The 21,976-nt window shown below is 34.2% G+C and overlaps 1 protein-coding gene across 7 annotated transcripts in view; it reads right to left on the bottom strand.

The window, feature by feature from the left end:
* The window catches only part of Grm8 (glutamate metabotropic receptor 8), an 867,398-nt gene that overhangs the window by 87,845 nt on the left and 757,577 nt on the right, over window positions 1–21,976 (bottom strand). For all 7 annotated transcript variants that reach the window (XM_021237614.2, XM_004856414.3, XM_087204574.1 and 4 more), the window contains one exon: window positions 10,681–11,616. In XM_021237614.2, the coding sequence (XP_021093273.1) occupies window positions 10,681–11,616 (936 nt within the window). The remainder of the gene's footprint in view (window positions 1–10,680; window positions 11,617–21,976) is intronic.

The following is a 21,976-nucleotide window of genomic DNA, read 5'->3' as shown; positions in this document are numbered from 1 at the left end:
TGTTCTCCATAATTTTCTGGTACTAACTGCCTTTGCTCAGTGATTTTCTTTTGTTACCTTCTGTAGATATCCTTTTGCCTACAGAATGTAATTATCTCATGCTTGTCATTGTCAGTTCTAAACAATAACTATACAATATAACCAAATTTCGGTTTGATTGGACATTTTAGCCTAGGGAAGCTGTTTTGTTGAAAACAGGGCACCATTGCAGTCATAAGCTGCCTGCTGAAATAAATACTTTAAGGTTTGTAGCAGACTTATAATCTACCAATATTATTTTCAATTTAATTCAGTGTGTGTAGATGAGAATGTTAGAGAAAACAGCTAGCAAGAGAAATACATGAAAACTTAAAATCTATATAGAAGCTGTACATATATATGTATGTGCAATGTGAATATATACATACAAAGGTTCTATATATACTTACAAAGGTTATATAGATATCTATATTCGGCAAAATCTGAGCCAATAGGCAGCAAAAAATGTTACATTTCTTTCTACTGTTCCCAAGATACACTTCACTGAACACTTAGTGAATCCAAAATTCAAACATGAAAACATTAAAATTACTGCAATTTTTTAGTTAAAAAGTTATTTTCAAAATAAGGATAACATAATTCATTTTTAACCAAACAAACAGAACCTAAAACTTACAAATAATGTTGGTGCTATTTAACCAGTTCAGAGTCCCTGTTAACAGGATTCAGAACACTGGCAACAGGTAGAATCTTGGAGATTACCTCATGAAGCCAATATATGACTTTTTAAAACTGATTTTAAAAAAGAAAGAAAATTGCTTCTGTATGTGATTCAAACACCATTAAACAAGAAATGAGATATAGTAAAGAAAAATAATTCTGCATAAATTTAGTAATGAGCATGGGATGTAGAGAAAGTCAAGATTACCCTCAAGTTTAACCAAATAATCTTGATTTTCTCTACTTGTTCAAATTTACATGACAAAATTATGATTATATATTTAATTGGGATACATAATTTAGAAATAATTTAGATTATTTAGATTAGATTATTTAGACTATTGCCTTTTTAATTTCAAGTATCAAAATTTATTCCAATATTAATTAGTAGTCTGATAATGCAAAATCATAAGCCATTAAGTATACTTATCAGTGTAACTTTATCTTTGCTTTTATCCACACAAACTGATTTTTACTCAGTTTCACCACTGTGGGCCCAAATATAAATGTTGCTCTGTTCTTGAGTAGATGCACCCATGAAAAAGAGTTGCTCCTTAGCACCACAGAAAGGGGAGGGGTGGGGTGGGGGTTGGGATGCAGCTCAGTGGAAATCTTTTGCCTTGCATCTGTGGGCCTTAGGTTTAATCCTCTACAAAAGAACTCCTTTCTCTCCATTAGCCCAGACAAGAGAGAAAACTATGGCTCTTTTTGAAGTCCAGTTGCATCTAACCCTGGTAGTCAAAGAAAATTTCTTCATCACAGACATAATTATAGATGGAACACTGCAGGCCCTTTATCTCCTATTTGTTTTCTGTTCCGAATTCTACTTGAAATGAGTCTTCAATACTTCTTGGCTGGATTTCTTCAAAAAGCTTTTGACTCTTTTTTCTTATCCTTGTACATTACAATATATCCAACACACCACTCACAGAGAAATCTTACAAAATGTAATTTCATTGAAAATACATTGGCTGATCAGAAAGTATGGAGTGTGCTTACATTTTTAAAAGTTTATTACAGTGGAAGACACACTGACATTAACCTCCTCAAAATGCTCTCTTCCCCAACACCCTGATCCCTTCTTACTTTACTTACTTACTTCTGGAAGTTTTCTTTTGTGAGTGTCTTTGTGAGGTGTGATCAAATGGCCAATGCCATCCAGTAAAAAAAGCAGGCTCCTACAAACATTATAATGTGTTCCCATTCACCTTATTCACTGAATCTCACACTGAGAGACTTGTGGTTCTTCTCCAAAGTCAACATGACCAGGGAAGGTAGACATTTTGTACAGATTCAGGACATCTAGGCTGCCGTGATAGTGCAACTGAAGAGATTCATAAAAGAGAACTTCCAGAACTGCTTCAGAAAGCACCAAGAGCAATGGGATAAGTGTCCTCAAAGCAAAGGGAAATATTCTGAGGGGGTTAATGGCAGTGTGTCTTTTACTATAATACTTTTATTTAAACATTCACTGTATTTGGTGATCATACCTCAGCTATTCATGATCAAAATAGTTCAAATATACTCAAATCCCTAGGAAATGATGTAAAAATTTTGCATATCTCTGTATAAAATGGCATCCAAATATTTTGACTACACATATGTTTTATTACTTATAATCATGTGCCTTTCTTCTAGGCCTTTTGGCTAAGATCAAGCATAATCATGTAAAAAAAAGTGCTACTTACATAGAAAATAAGAATATTTGGTCACCCATCTCCCTTTGTGGCTTTCCTAAACTTCAGATAATCTTTCACTCAGATTTACATTAATAATTCCTGACTTTCCTTTTTCTGACTGCTTAAACTCAGTGCTCCTATTATATAAAACTCTGGTTTCCTCTGTTTCTCTCCATCTTTCAAGATCTATTTTAATTCCTAGCTTCCTCAAGGAGACTTTCTTCATTCCACCAAAGGACATAGCTTCTTCTCACCATCCTTAACCCTATAACCTCCGCCATCTTACTTTGCCTGTACCACACACCTGTGTGCTTTGCATTAGCCCACAGTAGACCCTAAAAAAAAATTTAAAAAAAACATGATAACAACTTCTTAGTAATTTTTGCATTTCTATACAGACCAAGAATAGGTGTTTGCATATGTAAAATGTTTACTAAATAGATTTCATGTAATGCAATCACCAAATATAAGCTGATAATGAAACTGTGGCTTTTAAAAATTATTTATCTGACAATTGCACTAACACCAAAGCAAATAAAATTCTTAAGGAATTTGTAATGATCAAGGATTTTGAGTCATTTTACAAATTCAAAATCACTCATCCATTTCTTCACCTAAAGGATTTTAATTTTAAATTCCATTTATAATTTTAATTTCTAAGATAATTTTCTTATTCCATATTGATCTTTGCCATAGCAGCCTACATGTGTGTGGTCAATATTTTCTTGATTGTCTCTTAAGAGGATGATTTTCAAAACTTTTCATATATTGTGTTTTTCCTAGGATTTTTTTCTTTAGAGGCATTCTATTTTGTTTATTTTTCATTTCTTTAATTCATACTGTTGGTTTTCTTCATTATCCTATAATCTATAGCTATTTATGGCTAATTATGAATTTCCAGTCAGCCTTACTGATAAAGTTTACAGATGGGCCTTGTTTTCTTTATCTGAGAGGGCTGACTATAAATTTTTGAGCTAATGCTCATTTTACCCAACTAACGTCTCTGAAAATGCACGGATACTTTCAGACAAGGAGACTTGGGACTCACTCTAGGAGGAACATTTTGTAAGAGCTGAAGTATCTATTCTGGATAGAGTTGCATTTTCTACCCCTTCCCCCCATTCAGGACTAAAATAAAATTCCTTCAAATTCTTCTCCTCCTTTTTCAGTGTCTTATGCCCACACTAGAAGCCCTAAATTAGATAATTTCCACCCCTTACAGATTATAATTTTACCCTCATTCTCCCAACAATAAGGCTGGAGCAGAAAGGGGAAGTGAGGGGCCCAACTGGTGCAGGTATTCTGCAATACAGTTATGTAAGTAACTTTCTGAAGGCCACTGCTATGCCTGGTCCAGGTTTTTGTTTATTCTTGGTATAAAACCAGTTGGGACTTTCCTATGAAGCAATTATGTTTTCTGGATTGTGATTTCTCTGTTTTAATTTTGCGAAAGATCTGAGTGCACCAACTTTTCAAGATTATCTCAGGTTGTTTTTCTGTGTAACGGTTTAAACAAGACAAATGGCTTCTTTCTCTCATTTTTCCTTCACCTTTCTTTTTTTCTTTCTTTCTTTCTTTCTGCCATATTTTCTTCTATTATTTCACTGTTACTTTAAAAGGAAAATGTGTGTTTGTGCCAGTCTTTATTTTCAGCCAGATTAAATATCTACTCTTATATTTACTTTAACATCCAAATGTATCTGCTTTGTATTTATTTTAAATAAACTGTAATTTATATTAATATTATTAATATTAAATATTTTTCTGTTTTAAAGAAGATATTATATACATATATTATAAATATATATATTTAAAATTTCCCAGCATAAAAAGTATATACACTTTCAGCCAAAAGGAACTATTTGCTTGCAATCTGCTCTTTCTCACACCCTGTGTATTTCCATGAGATATAAGCATGTACTGAATCATGGAGAATGTCATTTGAAGTTACCCATAAATAAATTAGTCATGGCATTCTATACAATCTGGAGTATTCTTAAGGTTCTGTCTAAAAGAAAAAAATTAAGGCTATTTATATGATATTCCACTAAGCATCTTTAAGTAAAGCCATGGTCACTAGGATCCTGAAAATATTCACATTTTAGTCTTAATCACATCTAGTACCCAGATTTCTCAATAGTATTAAGAAAGCTAAACCATTTTGGATGAGATGTTTTATCTCCAGAACCAAGATCCTAAGTCAAATATTTAGTGGTCTACTTTAGCAAATTATTGTAATTTGGACATACAAAACATTGAACTTTTTTTTTAAATCAATTTTAATTTTTAAAAAAGATGAATGAGAAAATGATCACAATGCCTCTAAATACCACTTGCTTCTTTTAAGTAGTTTTAGACCCTACAGCTTTCTCAGAGCCTTGAAAAAAAGTAGGATTATGGAATCCAAATAAGTTTCATTGAGCAAAGATTCCTTTATGGTGTCAAAAAAGTGGGCAACTTGCCTCTAATATGTAAAGTTGGAAATTTTCTGCATTAATAATATGTCAAACAAACAGAGAAACAAACATAAACAAACATAAGGCAGAATTCACAAGAAAGGCTACTTAAAAGGCTTGTCTGTACGTGCCTGAGAGTTCCCGTACCTTATTTTCTCACCTAAATTTCAGTCATATTATTTTAACTAACTGCACAAGAGAGATCACATTTATGCTTTCTTTTCTTCTTTACTTTTAAACTTTTTTAATGCTCTCCAGAGTAGATTGCAACAATCTAGTATAATAGGCCTTACCCAGAAGCAACTGAATTGGAAACAATATATGAAATAGTTCTGTTACCTGAGACTGAGACATCACTGAAGCCTATGAAGGGATCGCCTTCAAATGACGATAGGCTGGCAAGGAACAGAAAGGCTATGCATTTCCAACGTAGCACAACAAAGTTTTGAGCAACAATTACAACACACAAGGAGGATACTGATAATTGTTTCCACTTCCCAGTTTCTAATGAAATAGAGAAATTTAAGGAGACAGATGTGGCTTAAGAATGACTCTGTTTTGATCCAGCCTGAGAATTTCTTCCATCACTGTCCACATTACATGGTGACTCCCATCTTGGGTTTTTCAAGCTGTTCTTGTCTCATCTGGACTATCCTCTACAGCAGAAATTTTATTATTAATCTCAGCATTGCCTTGCACAACTCATGTTTCAAACTGTAAAGTGAAGATTTCACCACTGCTTTCTGAGGAATCTTTGCTTTCCTCCAGGTTTTTCTGCTAAATATTTGAAGATAGGTACATATTGCCTCAGGAACAACTCTTTATCCTCAGCCTGCAGATTATCATCTTCCCTCTGGCCCTGTCTCCCTGTTGTAGTCACATGACCTACACTCCCAGGCAAGTCTCTCTGAGAAAACAGTTCAGTTTGTGGTCTGCACAGACATGGTTAAGTGGCTGGAAAAGTTGAAGTTGAGATGATTATCTGGATAAATCAAGTCAGATCCTGAGTCAATTCATGTGAATATATCTCTATAAGAACCTACTTCCGACTGGGTACAATACTAGGTGCTGAAAATATAATGCCCTCATGGTTAATAGCTTAACAGAATAACACTCAACATTTATTCCCTGCTTATTATGTGCTAAACACTTTTTCTGACCCATAGCTTATATAACTTTCTGCCAAATAAGCATGAGGTATCTATTAGTACAAAAAAGTAGCATAATCAGACTAAGGCAGTTGTGTGTATGAGTGTGTGTTTAATCAGCCATCTTCCTGCCCTTTCCAAGAATAGGAAATAAAGTCTGCTCTAGTTTGAAAACATGCTGGGCACATACAGCAGGTGATGTTTTACATGGCTTCTTAGTGTGATTGGCATTCTCTGGGGGAATTTCCCTTTCTGCAGAAGTACAGCCTCCTGCCTATGTTTTCTCTGCTAGTTTCACAGATAGGAATGGAACCCAAACTTCATGCTCTTGCTTTATGCCCCAGTGCCCCCTGCACTTCTGCACCTCTCTGCCTCTACACAGAGACACAGTCAGAACACCAGTGAGGGGTGGCATGGCAAAAGGAGCTGGCGATTTCGTGAATTCTCCTTCACCTTCTGAAATTTATACAGAAGGCACAACAACTATAAATAATTCTTTCTTGCCTCTTTCCCCAAATATTTAGTGTCCCTATTTCAGAATTAGTGATAGTGAGAAATTTTTAAAGAAATATATGTGGTCCATCATTAAATAAGAACATTTTTTTTTCCAGGAGGATATGTTGCTGTAACTAGGATCACAATAAGATGCACAGATAGAAGATTCTTGTTTTATGTCATGGTCTAATTTAAACCACAGATAAGCATTTGTGTTATTATATTGCTTTACTGTTGGGCAATTGACTCTGCTTATTCATTCAACAGGTAGCTATTGAGATTGTGCCATAAAAAGGGCTCTGAGCTGAGATGTATTCCCTAAGGTAAATACCAGCTAGACACTGCTTATGGTCAGTGAATTTATGTAGAATGGTGTTTTCAGGTGAAAGGAGGAAATAAAGGGTGGGAGTGAGTGAAGGATAATCTCCACTTTTCTGACTTGCATTACTAGACAGATGCTGCACTATGAATCTGGAAGGGTAAAGAAAGTAAAGCTGGTTCAGGATTTACTAGGGATTTTTGCCATTTCCGAGGGTTTTTTTTCTTTCATTTCTAAGTTGTTTTGTTTGCATTTGATATTCTGGATGAAGCACTGTGCTTCTTACAATTTGGCAATGTCATAACCTTTGTCTTATCATTTCTACATTATAGACCCAATTAGAGAGGATAAATCATGTATTTAAGAGATTTCTGCCATCCTAACAGCCCCAACCATCCCTAAGGATTCTCTTCCTGACTATGAAGTTAATTACAGTTTGTTTTGTCTTTTCAGCACAATTACACAAGTTTGCATTCATCTATAGCTATGCTCAGTATGTCCACCCCTCCTTCACACCACTTCCCTGCAGGAAAAGAAAAAAACTACATTTATACAATGATTGGGTACAATTTAGCAGTAGGCACAAATGATGTCTTTAAAATCTATTGAAAAAATATGATGCATCTTCAGTTCAAAATATGAAAAGGGTAATTCAGGGGAATTAAATGGTGATGAAAATATCCTTCTGAGAGCTACCAGGCTCCATGACTCTGAGACAAATGTCACTTTCTTGGTGTCACTCAAATGTTTTCCAAAACATCTGTTTACATTATTTCACTACTTTTACTTTTTTCTTTTTGTTTCTTGTAATTTCAGAGAGATCTGTATGGTAAGATGAGTTTTCTGCTACAGACATTACTCTGGGAAGTCATAATAAAATTCATGTTGAAAGAAAATTTGCTCTTCTGCTTTTTCTTGTGTTAAAAATTCTATGTCATTAATGCATAGGATGTTTAATTCTTGGCTTTCTCATCTCACATCTGACCTTTCACCATCTTCTGTCCTTGAACCTAGCACCTCACTGGTGCTGACACCCATCAGGAAGGCAGGCCTGGGAGCCAGACTGAGCCCTACAGTGAAAACTCAGGGAAGAAGACTGACATGGGTTCAATAATTAGCACAATGTGAGACACGAAGCTCAATAAAGATCTGCTGAATTAATGGATATCTGTGCTGCCTTGCTACTGCAAACACTTCAAGTTGATATCATGGAGCTAATTGGCTGAGCATTATAAATGAAAATAGAGGTCTGACCAGCTCTTTTCTCCTCCAAAGTCAGTAAAACTTAATTAAAGACTTGTGTTAGAGATATAATTTTTTTTCATTTTTAATATTCATTTCAATAGTTTTAGCAATGTGAAAAAATATTCTCAAGTCTTTTATGGATTAGTTTTGAATAAAAATAGATACTTCTACAGAAAATAGCAGGTAGTAAATTTTAAAGTAAATTGTAGAATAACACAATTCTGTTATACAAAGTACCCAGTGGCAAAATCTATACAATTTGATAGCTCCTTATGTAGAGCTAGTCTAAATTCAACAGCTCCAAAGCAAAACAATTTGAGGTCTCTATGATGTTCTGAAAATTCTAAGGCAGTGTTTCTCATTGAGTTCTTCAGTCTGTTCCATATCTAATTGTATCATAAATACAAAATAAATTCCAATGAACATATTTTATCATTTGTTTTACACATTACTTCTTAGACTTACTTTGATTCCACAGAACTAAAAAAGAAAAAAGAACTTAGCTACCCACATTCAATCATATCTCTAAAGGCATGGGTATATCCACACCTATGTAACTTTCAGGTTTTCAAATGCATGCACAGCTTTTATAGGCTTAAGAACACAGAGGAATCTCCATCCACTGTCCTATTTGTTGGTCCTTTCCACCCCCAAATAAGTGTCTCTATAACAGCTCCTCAAGGGGGAGCTATCACTTCACAACGTCATTGTTCTGCTAGAACAATGGCTATTTTTTAAAATTACCTTTTAAAAATCTAATAGTATGATACATACTTAAACTACTGTAATTATTTCCAATACTTTGATGTAGGGCCATGATTTAACTTAGCCTAAAAATTGAGGCACTGAGTTATCTGAATATAAAAAGTACTTTATGAGCTTTTGTGTTTATCCTCTTCCCATTCTTAAATGTCATCATATGTCAAAATTAAAAAGCCAAGATAAGAGTAGGTTGCACTTCATAAAATGTGAAGGAAGAGATAGTAAATAAAAAAGTTAGATGTGAGCTCAGGAGATTTTGTTTGGCTCAAGTCTTTATCATCTACCAGAAAGCAGAATAAACTACTTATTATGGACCTCTCCAGGTAAAACAGTATATAAATATGACTGAAATACAAATGTAAGAACCTCTTAAATTGTTATGATTAATAATTCATATAATGTGGACATTTTCAAAATCTGAAAAACATTATTTTTCTCTAAGTGATCCAAAAAGAAAAATCATAGCTGAAAATAGACTTTGGGAGACTATTTTTCTATTTCACACATTATTACATAAGTTAAATTTACAAAGTTTTATCTCAATAGATTCCCATCTACATATGGCAAAATGTATTTTTCAGTTATAAGGGCGCCTCCCAAACTTTCTTACTTTTACTTTCCTGCTACATGCTTGGTCCTACATAAAATATGCATGGATTTTCACCAGGTCTTGCAATTAGAAAAACTCAAAGGCTCTAGAACTCATAACAAGTTAACTATTCAGTAGCAAGTCTGCTGAAGTACATTTTTTGTTCATATGTAGTTGGGGAGCACATTGATGTAGGGATGTGAGTGCTCATCCCAGTGAGTCCTCCATCCCCTTGTTGAGTACTTTTTCTCTGACTTTGTTAGCATTTCAAGTCATGCATCACCTGAGCTGAAACATTATACCCTAGGGAATGTAATTGTTCCCAGGCTGTTTGATTTCTTTAAACCTAGGATGGTGGATAATAGAACAATCTTTACATTCTCACTTTGAGAGAACTTTCTCCCATATACATCAGGGCTGAAGGACTATCACTACAGGAAGATAGCATCTGCCTCTGTTTTGCAAACTGATTCATCTCCATCCTACTACCCATATCTTGGAATTCAAAGTTAGCCTTAGTTCTTTGCATTTCTGTACACTGAACTACATATATGTAGTTCAAGCAATGCTCCCTTTCACATACAGAAGTTCTTTAGTAGTAGCATTTTATGTGGGAACAGTTAATGAGAAATTAGTGACAAAAAATTACTTTAGCAGATTCAATTAATCTTCATTTTCTAAAAAGTTATAAACTACTGTATAATTGTCCATTACAGTCTTCATTATCCTACTCTACCATCCTTTACATAAAGAAAAGTAAAAAGAATGGGGCTAAGAATAATTAGTAAAATGCTGCACCTTGTACCAAACCATTTCAGTTTCTTTCTGTCGTGGTTCTTTCCCTACCACAGTTTGCTTCCATGATTAAAATCATAATTATCAAGGAATGGCTTCTTCTGAGAGTCACAGTAGAAAAGAAAATGAGGCATTTGTCATGCAATGGGATATTTTTGGGACAGATCACCCTTGTGAGCCACATCTACCCTTCCTCCCTCCTGCTTTTAATTAACATTTCGAAAAGAACAGCAATGTTAGCAGATAACAGAGCTGAGAAGAGAGACCCAGAAAGCTGTCAATCTTCACCTTTGCCAAGAAGGATTCAGTAAAGTGTTTTTCATGGAAAAACCAGCTTTCATCAATACATATTCAAATCAATGTGACCTTGAGAAAGAATAGCACAAACTAAAGCATCTTGAGAGAATATAAATGGACCACAAAAAGAAAAAGCATGCTATAAGAAGAAGTTATATACAGGAAAATGTTGTCTAATGCATTTCCTGCCACTTACCTTTTCTGCTGACTGGGCTGTACCAAAAAAGATGGGAATGAAAGCTAACCAAATGATGCAGGTGGTATACATGGTAAATCCGATGGGCTTGGCTTCGTTGAAAGTCTCTGGAACACCTCTCGTTTTAATGGCATAAACAGTACAAGTGACCATCAAGAGGATACTGTATCCCAGTGAACAAATGAGTGAGAGATCAGAAATGTCACATTTGAGCACTCCCCTGGCATTCTCTGGGTCTAGTGTCCTTTGTTCTCCATAGTCAATGATGGTGTGCGGAGGATCCACAACAAACCACACAAACACCCCAAGGAGCTGTATGGAGATGAGGCTGAAGGTGATCACCAGCTGGGACGCTGGACTGATAAACTTGGGAGCCGTGACAGATTTCTTTCCCTGCTCAAATATTCGGTGTATTCGGTTTGTTTTAGTCAGAAGGGCTGCATAGCTGAAACACATACCAAGTCCTAGGAAGATCCGGCGGAAGGAGCAGATGACTGTATCTGGTGCTGCGATCATCAGAAAGGTGATGGAATAACAGAGAAAAATCCCTGTTAGGAGCACATAACTAAGTTCCCGTCCTGAAGCCCTCACAATAGGCGTGTCATTATAGCGAACAAAGGTCACAATCACAAAGGTGGTGGCGATGATTCCCAATATTGCAATGAACACAGGCACCATGGCCCAGGGAGAATGCCACTCCAGTTTGATGATGGGGATCCTTTGACACCCTGTGCGGTTGGCATTCGGTCTCTGGTCCAGAGGGCAAAGTTCACAGGACAGCTCATCCACCTGGTAGTTGTACCCTTCACAGCGCTCACAGTGCCAGCAGCAAGGGACGCCTTTCACTGTTTTCTTCCTCTCCCCAGGCTTACATGGCAGGCTACAGATTGACGACGGGTGTGGGTGCTCTCTATTAGCCCACTGCATGTCTTCCACCTGTGGGTATAAAGAATTAATGAGCTTTCCATTTTTCCCCCATTTATAAGATCCTAATACCAGCCACAGGTTTGTAATACATCACTGAAAGCTGACAGTACAAATACAGTTTACCATAATGAGAGCCCACTTGCTTTCCCTGATAGTGACTTTATGAAAGTGTTAAATGATTGAGTCAAGTAAATCATTCACATTATCAAATGGGAGGAGTGTCATTAGTTTCCACTTATTTCTTCACTGCTTCCCAGTCTGACATTTGGAGATTTCTTGGTCCAAACAGTTTTAATATAAAAAATTGCAAAAGTTTTAAAAGTTAAAATAAAAAGATCTATAGGATATTTTAGAGCTAATTACAAGTATAAAGCTAGAATCTCTAAAATACTGAATCAGAATATGAACATATATAGAAGATGGTCCATTCCTTCCTATCCTTTTGGGGGAAATGGAGATCACACTGTGTCAGTTTTGAAAGGAAATGGTAAGACTTGTCACCTTAATCTCAAGTTCCTTATGGAAACAACAATATTTATGTGTTTTGCTCCTGTTTAAATATGAAGCACACTATTTTTCTCAGTCATGTATTTCTGGATTATGAAAAAGAACATGCGGAATGAGATATTTTAATGATAGTGTTTTCCATGGGAAAAAAAGTAGTTTTATAGGTGATTTAAATCAGTAAAATTAGTGTTAATGAGGAAGTCTCCCCACTGTACTTAATACTTACCTTGGGGCCTTAAATGCACTTTAGATGTTACAGAGTAATTTTATTGAAATAAAAACGTATTTGAAGGAAATGGTGCCAACTATTGATCTCCTACCTTGAATATATTGATCTTATTATGAAAAGTAGTTAGCATAATAGGTGAGATCTATGAACGGAATTATTTATTTACTAGCATAAACAGTGATTAACAGTTCATTTCCCTTCAAAAAACATTTGCTGAATGCCCCAAGGAAGGGGGAAGGATACACAAAGACCTGAGGAATCAAGAGCCAACTTGAAAACACTGGGATTTGAAAATAGGGGATGTAATTCCCTGGAGGAACAGGAAAAGGAGATGAAGAAATGTTATGGAGGAACACTTATTTTCCCAATATCAGGTTTATTCATAATCCTCAAGAAGAATTATTCTACTCTGTGGTAATCTGCCCACACAATGGCTCCCAGTAGCCTTTTCTCCTGGAATCCACACAGCCGTATATTCCCCACCTTTCTGAATAGGGCCAATGTATGTGAACAATAGCATATTCCAGGCACAAAGGTATGAGATTTCTGAGGATAGGTCATAAAGGGCATTTTTGTCTCCTGCTTTGCTTTCTCTTGTATCATCCACCCCAGGGAAAGCATCACAATCACAAACACTCTCAACCATCCCTCTGAAAAGGAGTGGATGGCTCCTGTCTATCACCAGCAAAACACTGCCATGCAGGTCAGGGAGCCACCTGTCAAGTCATCATCTGGCCCCAGGCCAGCTTTTGGGTCACTGCAGACTGACTGACGTCTTCACTATAACCCAACAGTCTCTGAGCCCGAGCAGTCCAGCTAACTGCTCCTGGATTTCCAACTTACCCAAAATATGGGAGATAATAAATGTTCATTCTTTTAAACAGTAAAATTTTGGAGTTATATGTATGAAGCACAGAAACTTAGTGCAGTGAGGCTGAGGCAGGAGGGTCGTAAATTTGACGCCACCCTGGCACAACAGCAAGAGCCAGTCTGAAAATTTAAACAGTGGTGGAGGAGGATGTTGGGTAGGTAGATTGGTAGTCATTGGGTTCAATTCCTATCACTGTGTAAAAGAAAAACAAAAAAGAACAAAAACAAATCCAGCTCAAATTAAGCTTCCCATTTTGTGGCCACCATCATTCTAACATCAGTATAATAATCTATTAGTGATCACACTCAGTGACAGCTACCACACACCTCAAAAATACCCAAAAGTGTGCAGTTTCAGCAATATTCTTTCATCACTCTTAAGCATGCTTCTCCTAGGCAACCAGATGAGAGAGACTGTCCTCGTGAACAATTACTTAAGAATGCCTTCCTTTCTTGAGTCTTTCTTAAGTCATTGAAAACTGAGAATTGTAGTCCCCAGCTGAGTACTTGCAAAGGGCTCTCTGCTCTCCAGATAGTGGAGTAAAGAGTTCTGGTGTCTAATTTCAAACATCCTTCCTTTGTAAAGGAGAGACTACTTCATGTGTTATAAGGTCACACAAAGCTATCAGATCTATCCCGTCTCTCACCACAAAGGAAAACAAATGGATCATGACTCTACTAAGTTTTCTATTGAGTTTTAATGACTTTAAAAGGTTATTTTATTTACTTGTAGGCTTTCTGTAAAAAAGAAAAAAATATCTAATTGGAAACACATAGAGAATTCTCTTACAAACACTGAGAAAAAAATTTAAATCTTAGACTGAGTGGTTGAATCATTGATTGTATACCTTAATGGATGCATAAAATAATAAAATATTGTTCTGAAGGTTATGTTTCAAAGCTAAGTTTTCTAAAACCCAAATTATGTTTTATCAGGGGCTTCCATGAATGTATACCTCTACAATGCCCTCCCTCAAAAAACTCAGCAAAAGAAAAATCTCAAAGACATTAAGCTTCAGGGTTGACAAAAACTTTAAAAGTTGTCATCTCTAATCACATGTCTGATATTTTTTTTGGGGGGGGGGGTTGCCACTAGGGTTTGAGTCCAAGGCCTTCACTCTAAGCTGCCTCTCCAGGATCTTTATTATTGTTATTATTATTATTATCATTACTATTTTAATTTTCAGACTGGATCTTGCAAAGTCACTAAATTGCCCAAACTACACACCAGATCATTATCCTCTTGTACCAGCCTTCCAGAGTAATGGGATTATTGACAAGTGCACCATGCCCACCTAACATACCTGGAGACCTTTAATTCTCAATATACGTTATTTTGCAAAATGAAATTAACAAAAAATACCTATACTGGGTCTCATTACATAGCATAAATATGTGTTATAAGCTAAATATGAAATTTTTCTTGATAAGTTTTCTATGTTTAAACATTGGAAAAATGTTTTTACAAATGAAAAATAAAATTAAGAATATGGAAGTATCACAGATTTTTAATATCTGTTAATTTTCTTTAAATAAAAATGTTTATGAGTAATACATATATATTAATATAATGAAAATGAAGTATGTTTTAGTTAACATGCTAAGTATGACTCCATTTTTACTAAGAGATCTACTAATATGCATCCATACCATGGACTAGTTAAAGTTATATTAGTTTTACAGTTGAAATCAGGAAAATCTTGTCTACCTCAAGGAAAGATGAACAATACCTACTCGAGTAGTTTATAAATACATAAATATTTATTATTAAAGTATTTATTATTAAAATATTTAATATTTATTATTAAAATATTTATTATTAAAATACATGAATAGTTATTTACATATTCGCTAAATGATGTTCTAAGACAAACTATTTGAGAGTAAATTAAACTGCCTAATTTCTATAATTTTGTTATATAAAGAATAAATAAGGGTCATTCAATCTTTTGTATTGCTTTATTAACAAATTATACCATCTTTCATAACGAGTATCAAGTATTTTTATCCAAGTATTTTTAAAATTCGTGTTCCTCATCCTTGGTTTTCTTCTGATAGTAGGATGTTCTGTCTAATATGTTGTCTAACAAATGAATGATAGTTATATAGATAGACTTTCCAGGGACTAAAAGATAGGTCATTTCTATCTTGACAGTGTTTACCAACAGTGATTCATTAGCATGTTTCAATCCAGTACATTTCAGAAAATGAAAGCCATCCAGTGTCAAATTCTGTTATTATTGAAGAAAACTAATCAAACAATTACACAAACATAAATTCCTGGATGGCTATGCTTGCATTTTTTTCACTCTTTAATTTTTCTAGAACAATCTAGAACAATGTTTCATAAATATCTTTAAAAAGAACATTATTTTTATAGAATGATTTTTCCATGTGGTTTTAATGACTCCTCAAAAAGTTCAAGAATTTTTCATAACTAAAAGTTCTTTTATAATTAATGATTTCCCCTATTTATTACAAAACTCTCACTCAGTATAATACCTCTATTACAGTGTTTTTCAATAATATTAGGTGGCATCTTCATTAATGTTATTATCAGCTATATGGTAACATTTAAAATATAATATAGGCAAGTAATATCTAGTCATACATTTCTTAACTGTTTTTAGTTTCTCCTTTAAATAAGTATGGTATTAAAAATCGTTTGAGTTGGATTGGGTGGCACATGCCTGTTATTCCAACACGTGGGAGGCTTAGGCAGGAGGGTTGTTTGAGGTCAGCCTAGGATATTCAGCAAGAGCCTGTCTCAAAAAACAATCAATCAATCAATCAATCAATAAATTCATTTGAGTGACTAGTTTGACATCCCAGTTTTCAAAGCTAAATCCTCCATCTAATTTATGTAATAGAAGACTGCATTTGCAACATTTCCAAGGACAAAGAACTTTTGAAAAACCCTTACTCATTAAAGTCTATTTACTCAACAGGCTTAATAAGAGCACTCAATATACACGAATACTTAAAATATCAAAATTTGGTATCATGGGCCTGGGATTTAGCTCAGTGGTTTCGCCGCCTGCTGTGCAAGCACAAGGACCCGAGTTCAATCCCCGGTAACAAAAAAAAAAAAATTTGGTATCATATTTTGCACAGCACATGATTCACATGTGAGTGAATACATGTTGCACAGTTATTTTGGTAATACAATATAAAACTACATATATAAAGAAAGATACGAATGTTAAAGAACATATTCATACTTTCCTTTAAGTCATGGCCAATTTTACATGACCACAATGGAGACAATGTTTTTCTTGTCTTCAAAGTTATAGGCTTTGTTCCTTTGAAAATTTAATATGGTTGAGATGAGCTCCATGTTTCAATCTTGGTTTTCTGTGATGTTCCAAATCTACATTATCTTTAAAAATGCAAAGACTTTTCTTTTGTTAAAAGTCAATTTGAAAAGAAATTAAGGAAAACATATTTATAATATCAAAAATTACTTTGTAGCAAGTTTAGCAAAAGTAGTACAAGATTTATTCACTAAAAAGTAAATAATGTTATTTTTAAAAAGTAACAATATCTAGAAAAAGGAAAAGGAATCCTATGTCCATGGATGAGAAGATTTACTTTGCTGAGATGGGTACACTTCCCAGAATTAGCTACAGATTCAGTATAAACCCTGTACAGATCTCAGCTGGATCCTTTGCAGAAAATGACAAGCTGATCCTCAAATTCATACAGAGATGTTAAGAAACCCAAAATAGTCTAAATAATTTTGAAAGTGAAGAAAAAGGTAGAACAATCACACTGACTTTAAAACAGTACAAAAGATGCAGAATCAAGATATACAATACTGACCTAAAGATAGAGAGACTACTGAAATAGAATTTAGAATTCAGAAGCAAATTTTACATGTATGTTCAAATGACTTTTTTGTATGTATTACTATAATTGTTACTTATGCATATTAATGATTTCATTGTGACATTTCATATATTGGTATATCATGTTTTGATTATATCCACCTTCTCAACTACTCTCTCTTACTCTTTCTCTATCCCTTTTTTTCTCCCCTTTATCCTTCTCTAGTAGTTCTGCCCCTACAGGTTGTCTTTCTTTTTTGCTTTTTTTTCCTTTTATTCTAGATACCACATATGAAAAAAATATGTGGAATTTGTTTCTGTGTCTGACTTATTTCATTTAATATGATGACTTGTAGTTACATCCATTTTCCTGAATATAATATGATGTTCTTTATGACTGAATAATATTCCATAATGAATATACACCATAATTTTTTTATCCATCCATCTATTGATGGACATACAGACTGATTCTGTAACTTAGCTATCATGAAAAATGCCATAATAAAACAAGTATACAGGAAAATCCAAATCAATATTATATTGAGATTATACCTTTCCCCAGTCAGAATGGATATTATAAACAAACAAATCCTGGATAGAATGTGAGGAAAAAGAGTACCTAATACACTATTGGTGGGGATGTAAATTAGAATAGCCACTATAAAAAACAGTATGGAAGTTCATCACCTGACAAAAAGTAGAACTACTATGATTCCAGCTTTTGACCTCTTGAGTATTTGTATACCTAAGGAAAATGAAGTCAGCATTCAAAGATACCCATGTCTATTGTAGCACTGTGTCAGTTGTTCTTTGGCAAGCATGCCAAGAAAATTCAATAGAGAAACCCAAAGTATAAATAAATTAAAAAGTAAAATAAAGGATAGATAAAAGGAAACAGAGAGACAGATCTTTTGCCAAAGGGGAAGGGGACGGGTATGTGTAAACCATTTACAAAGAATGCAATCATTATATATAACAAACATTAACTGAAAAACATGAAGGAAGAAGATCTAGAGAAAAAAGGAAAGGAGGAAGGATGGGAGAGGAAGAGGAACAAAAGGAATCAAGATATATTAATTAGATGTACCTACTCCCTAAGATAAATATAAATTTCCACCTTTATACCCTATATGTCCACGTATGACTTTGTTCCTAACTGCCAGGTAATAGAGGACCATTATTTATCAAACCTGCTTAGTTCTTACAGTGTTCTTCCATGTCACTTTTACAATATGTACCATATTTAGGTATTTGTTTTGATTTTATTTTTATTTAAAGAGGTATCTGTTTAAAATTTAGGTTATATTTCTAAGAAATATGTAAGTATTCTACATAAAACACATGTTGTTCAATCTTAGAGATTACAGCTCAATAGGTCTGGAAAAGGACACCAAGTTGGGATTTTAAAGAGAAGCCCTCCTTCATTTAGTGATTCCTACAAGGTATTTATGAGCCATATTTTAGTTAGCACTAAACAAAAGTTGTTTTTTTTTTCCTCTGAGAAAAGTAGGACCCCGCTGTAATTTTCCACCACTGCATCCCAAAGGCTCACGGGATGAATAAGACCTAATAAGCATCAATACATACTTGTTGGGTAAAAGAAGAAGGAATGGAGGCAATGATTAAGTAGTGGTGTCTTTCAAAGGAAAGGGTGGTAAAAAACAGTGACTGGTTTTGAAAAGTGATTCACAATTTGGTTCACTGGTTTATGAGTCAGGTTTGCCCGAAGGTAAAGATTCCAGAGGAAAAGTCATTTTCTAGGCAATTGACGCCATGAGTTTTTATAAAGCAATTAGCACCTACAGAAATGGCAGGAAGGGACAAGGGGACAAGGACAACCCTGGATAGAAACAAATTTAAGGAGCAGACTCAGGATGATCAGTGAACTAGATGAAAAAACATGCCCATGTAGAAATGAAGGTAGAATCCAGTTCAAATCCAAGAAGCTAAATAGAGAGTTAATTTTAGAGATAAGGAACTTGGCAATAATGTCCAGGGATAGTCAATTTTCATAAGGTAAGGGTTAGAAAATGTAAAGTCCCTAGTGACTTTCATGAGATGAAACTTTGTTTTTCTATGAAGTCTTCTCTAATTCACCCTTCTTCCAAGAGGTAGACGTGTTCCTCCCTGGCTTTTCCATAGCTTTCAGTACATAATTTTATTATAACTTGTTGGCATTGTGTCTTAGTTATCTGTTAATTTCTTTATTTTCCCATTAGAAAATTAATCTCAAGGACAAGATATTTTACTCTCTCTCTCACCTATATTAAGGCATAGGATGAAGTAGAAATTCCACATGTGACTAACATATAATTGATTAACAAATATAATGCACGGAAAACATGTCTATAACTACAATTTTATAAATGCCCTCTCTTTAGTGTTTTGAGTAGCAGGGCTTTAGGCAGCAGGCAGATGTGAATAGGAAACTTACCATTTCCTAATTATGTGAGGTTTCTAGATTAGTTCATCCATAGCTTCAGAGAAATTAATCTTAAGGAAACAAAGCCCCAGACACATTCTTTGTAAGAATATTAGAGAGAGCTAACAAGTTAAGATCTTTGAAAATGCTTTATAGACAGAAAATGTGAAAAGCAAAAACTGTGCATCCCTTGATGAGGTCTGAAAGGCAGCTACAGGAAGAAGGAACCCACTCTTTACCTATAGGTTTAAAAAATCCTATATATAATATATTATATATATAGCTCTTTATTCCTTTATATATATATCCTTTATATATTTTCTACTTATATAATTATACACTTATATAGCTATATATATTTATATAATTTTTCTACCTATAATTAGTATAGCTGGTTTGTCTGAAAACTGAGAAACAACAAGCAAAAACTCTCTGGATTTTATCCAGATCTGCTATTTTTTGTTTGTTTGTTTTTGTCTTCTCACAATCTCCAGTTTTAATGCTGCTTTCTGGGAACTGCCACATGAATTGCCCACCCTAATGCTATGCAGAGACTCCTGTGGAGGGTGCTTCTAACTCTGACTTTGACCTTAGGGATGGCGGCATCTAGAGTTTGAGTGTTGAGGTATGTGTTGTGGCATGAGTGGTTTAAGTGAAGAGTGCAGGAAAATAAACATGTAATGTTTCTGATAATGGGGTACAGCAAGCCTAGGATAGAGTTTTCTCCGAACACTGAATTGCAAATATCCAGGGAACATGTGGTTGCTGTCACAATAGTGTTGAAGTAGAATAATCTCAATATAAGGTAATACCTTTTAACCATAAGCCACTGAGATATGTTTATATTACTACTTTCATGATTATATTTTAGGGAGAAAAATTCAAAATTGAAATAATTTCTGTCAATAAAATTTTTGGTACTAAGGTACCTAGGACTTTTGCGCTGAGTTACAGTTCCAGCCCTTTATATACATATATTACATTTACATATCTAAAAATATATAAATTACATATGTAAAATGTATAATATATTATATATAATTATATAATTTATACTTTTAATATATAAGTCTATAATATATTATACTTTTTTATTTTGAAAAAGGGTCTTGCTACGTTGTTCAGGTTCCACTTGAACCTGCAATCTTCCTGCCTTAGCCTCCTAGACTGCAGTACCACTTTTTAATGTAGGAGTAACTGATCTAAATGTCTACTATAAAAATGGTTATTTTAACTTCTCTGAATTGTTAACTGTTATATTTTTCTGACTATTACCCATGAGTATTTATAGTGTTTATATGTTTAAACTGAAAAGTCAACAAAATCTTAAAATTTGACTTAAATATCATATCCAAATTTATTAAATACATTATATAGTGCTTCGCGGTAAATATATTCAATTAAATGGATATTTGGTTGATAGTGATAAGTAGAATTTAATAGTATTAAAGACAGCTCAGAACTAATACTCTCCAATGGTAATTCCATAAACTTTCAGAATATCCCATTTAATTACTCATACTTTTATATCTTCTACACTAATTTGATTATCAGTGCATACAAAAACTGAGATAGTTAATCTAAAGGATACTGTCATATTTTTAACAATCTAAAAGATGTTTCGCTTGGTATAAAACACTTCTCCATTTCAATCTTAGTCCACATAACTCAATGGACACAACTCAATCCATAGGTTATAGGAAATAGAAATCTTCAGAACATTAAAAGATAGGCAAAGGGGTTTAGAGTGAATATTTTTGCTAACAAGTCATGTTATAGTGCTAAATACAGTATAAAGATAATAACAACAATAATTATAATAGATGCTAATATTTTTATTTATGGAGGGCACACTATGTGTCAGTAGTGTTCTAAAAACTTGAAATCAAATGCTTATAGTCAGTTTGTGACTTAGCCCCCTTTCCCATTTGCTTTAATAGGTCACAGGGCAATAGATAACAAGCCTCATGCTACACAGCTATTTAATGGGGGTGAATAAATTCAAGCCAAGGAGGCTAAACCTATACCCTCAACTGCATTATATTTCCTTTTCAGAGTAGTTCCAGGGTACTGTATAATACATAGTGAATAGCTAAAAATTTGTGAAAATTGACTCCGTTAAGAATGTCCAGAATAGGAAGCAGAGGAGATGGAAGGTGGGATGGTAGGCATAGAGTGTTTAAAATAATAGTGGACATGAAGGGAATGTGGCCCTAGAGAGGAGAGACCTTGGACCTTTCAAACTTTTAAAAAACTTTCCCAGAAGAAATTAATGTGAAATTCCAGATTGAAGGATCCTACTGTGGATTACATTAAATAAAAATAAAAATATACAAATATTCAAATATCTCTTGCTGAGATTTCAAAATACTGGAAATAAATGGAATCTTCAAAGATTCTAGTGATTCCCAAAAAAAATTTTGCAAAGAATTGAATATCTGAAACCTGACAACCAGGAAATAATGATGAAATCCTTTCTTCTTTTAAAGAAAAATGATTTTCTACCTAGAT

Source organism: Heterocephalus glaber, unplaced genomic scaffold (genome assembly GCF_053883595.1).
Source record: "Heterocephalus glaber isolate CG9 unplaced genomic scaffold, H.glaber_assembly_v1.0 deba00000546, whole genome shotgun sequence".
In the NCBI taxonomy this organism is placed as follows: Eukaryota; Metazoa; Chordata; class Mammalia; order Rodentia; family Bathyergidae; genus Heterocephalus; species Heterocephalus glaber.
Note: the sequence above shows the minus strand (reverse complement) of the source record. Positions and strands in the feature narration are given on the sequence as shown.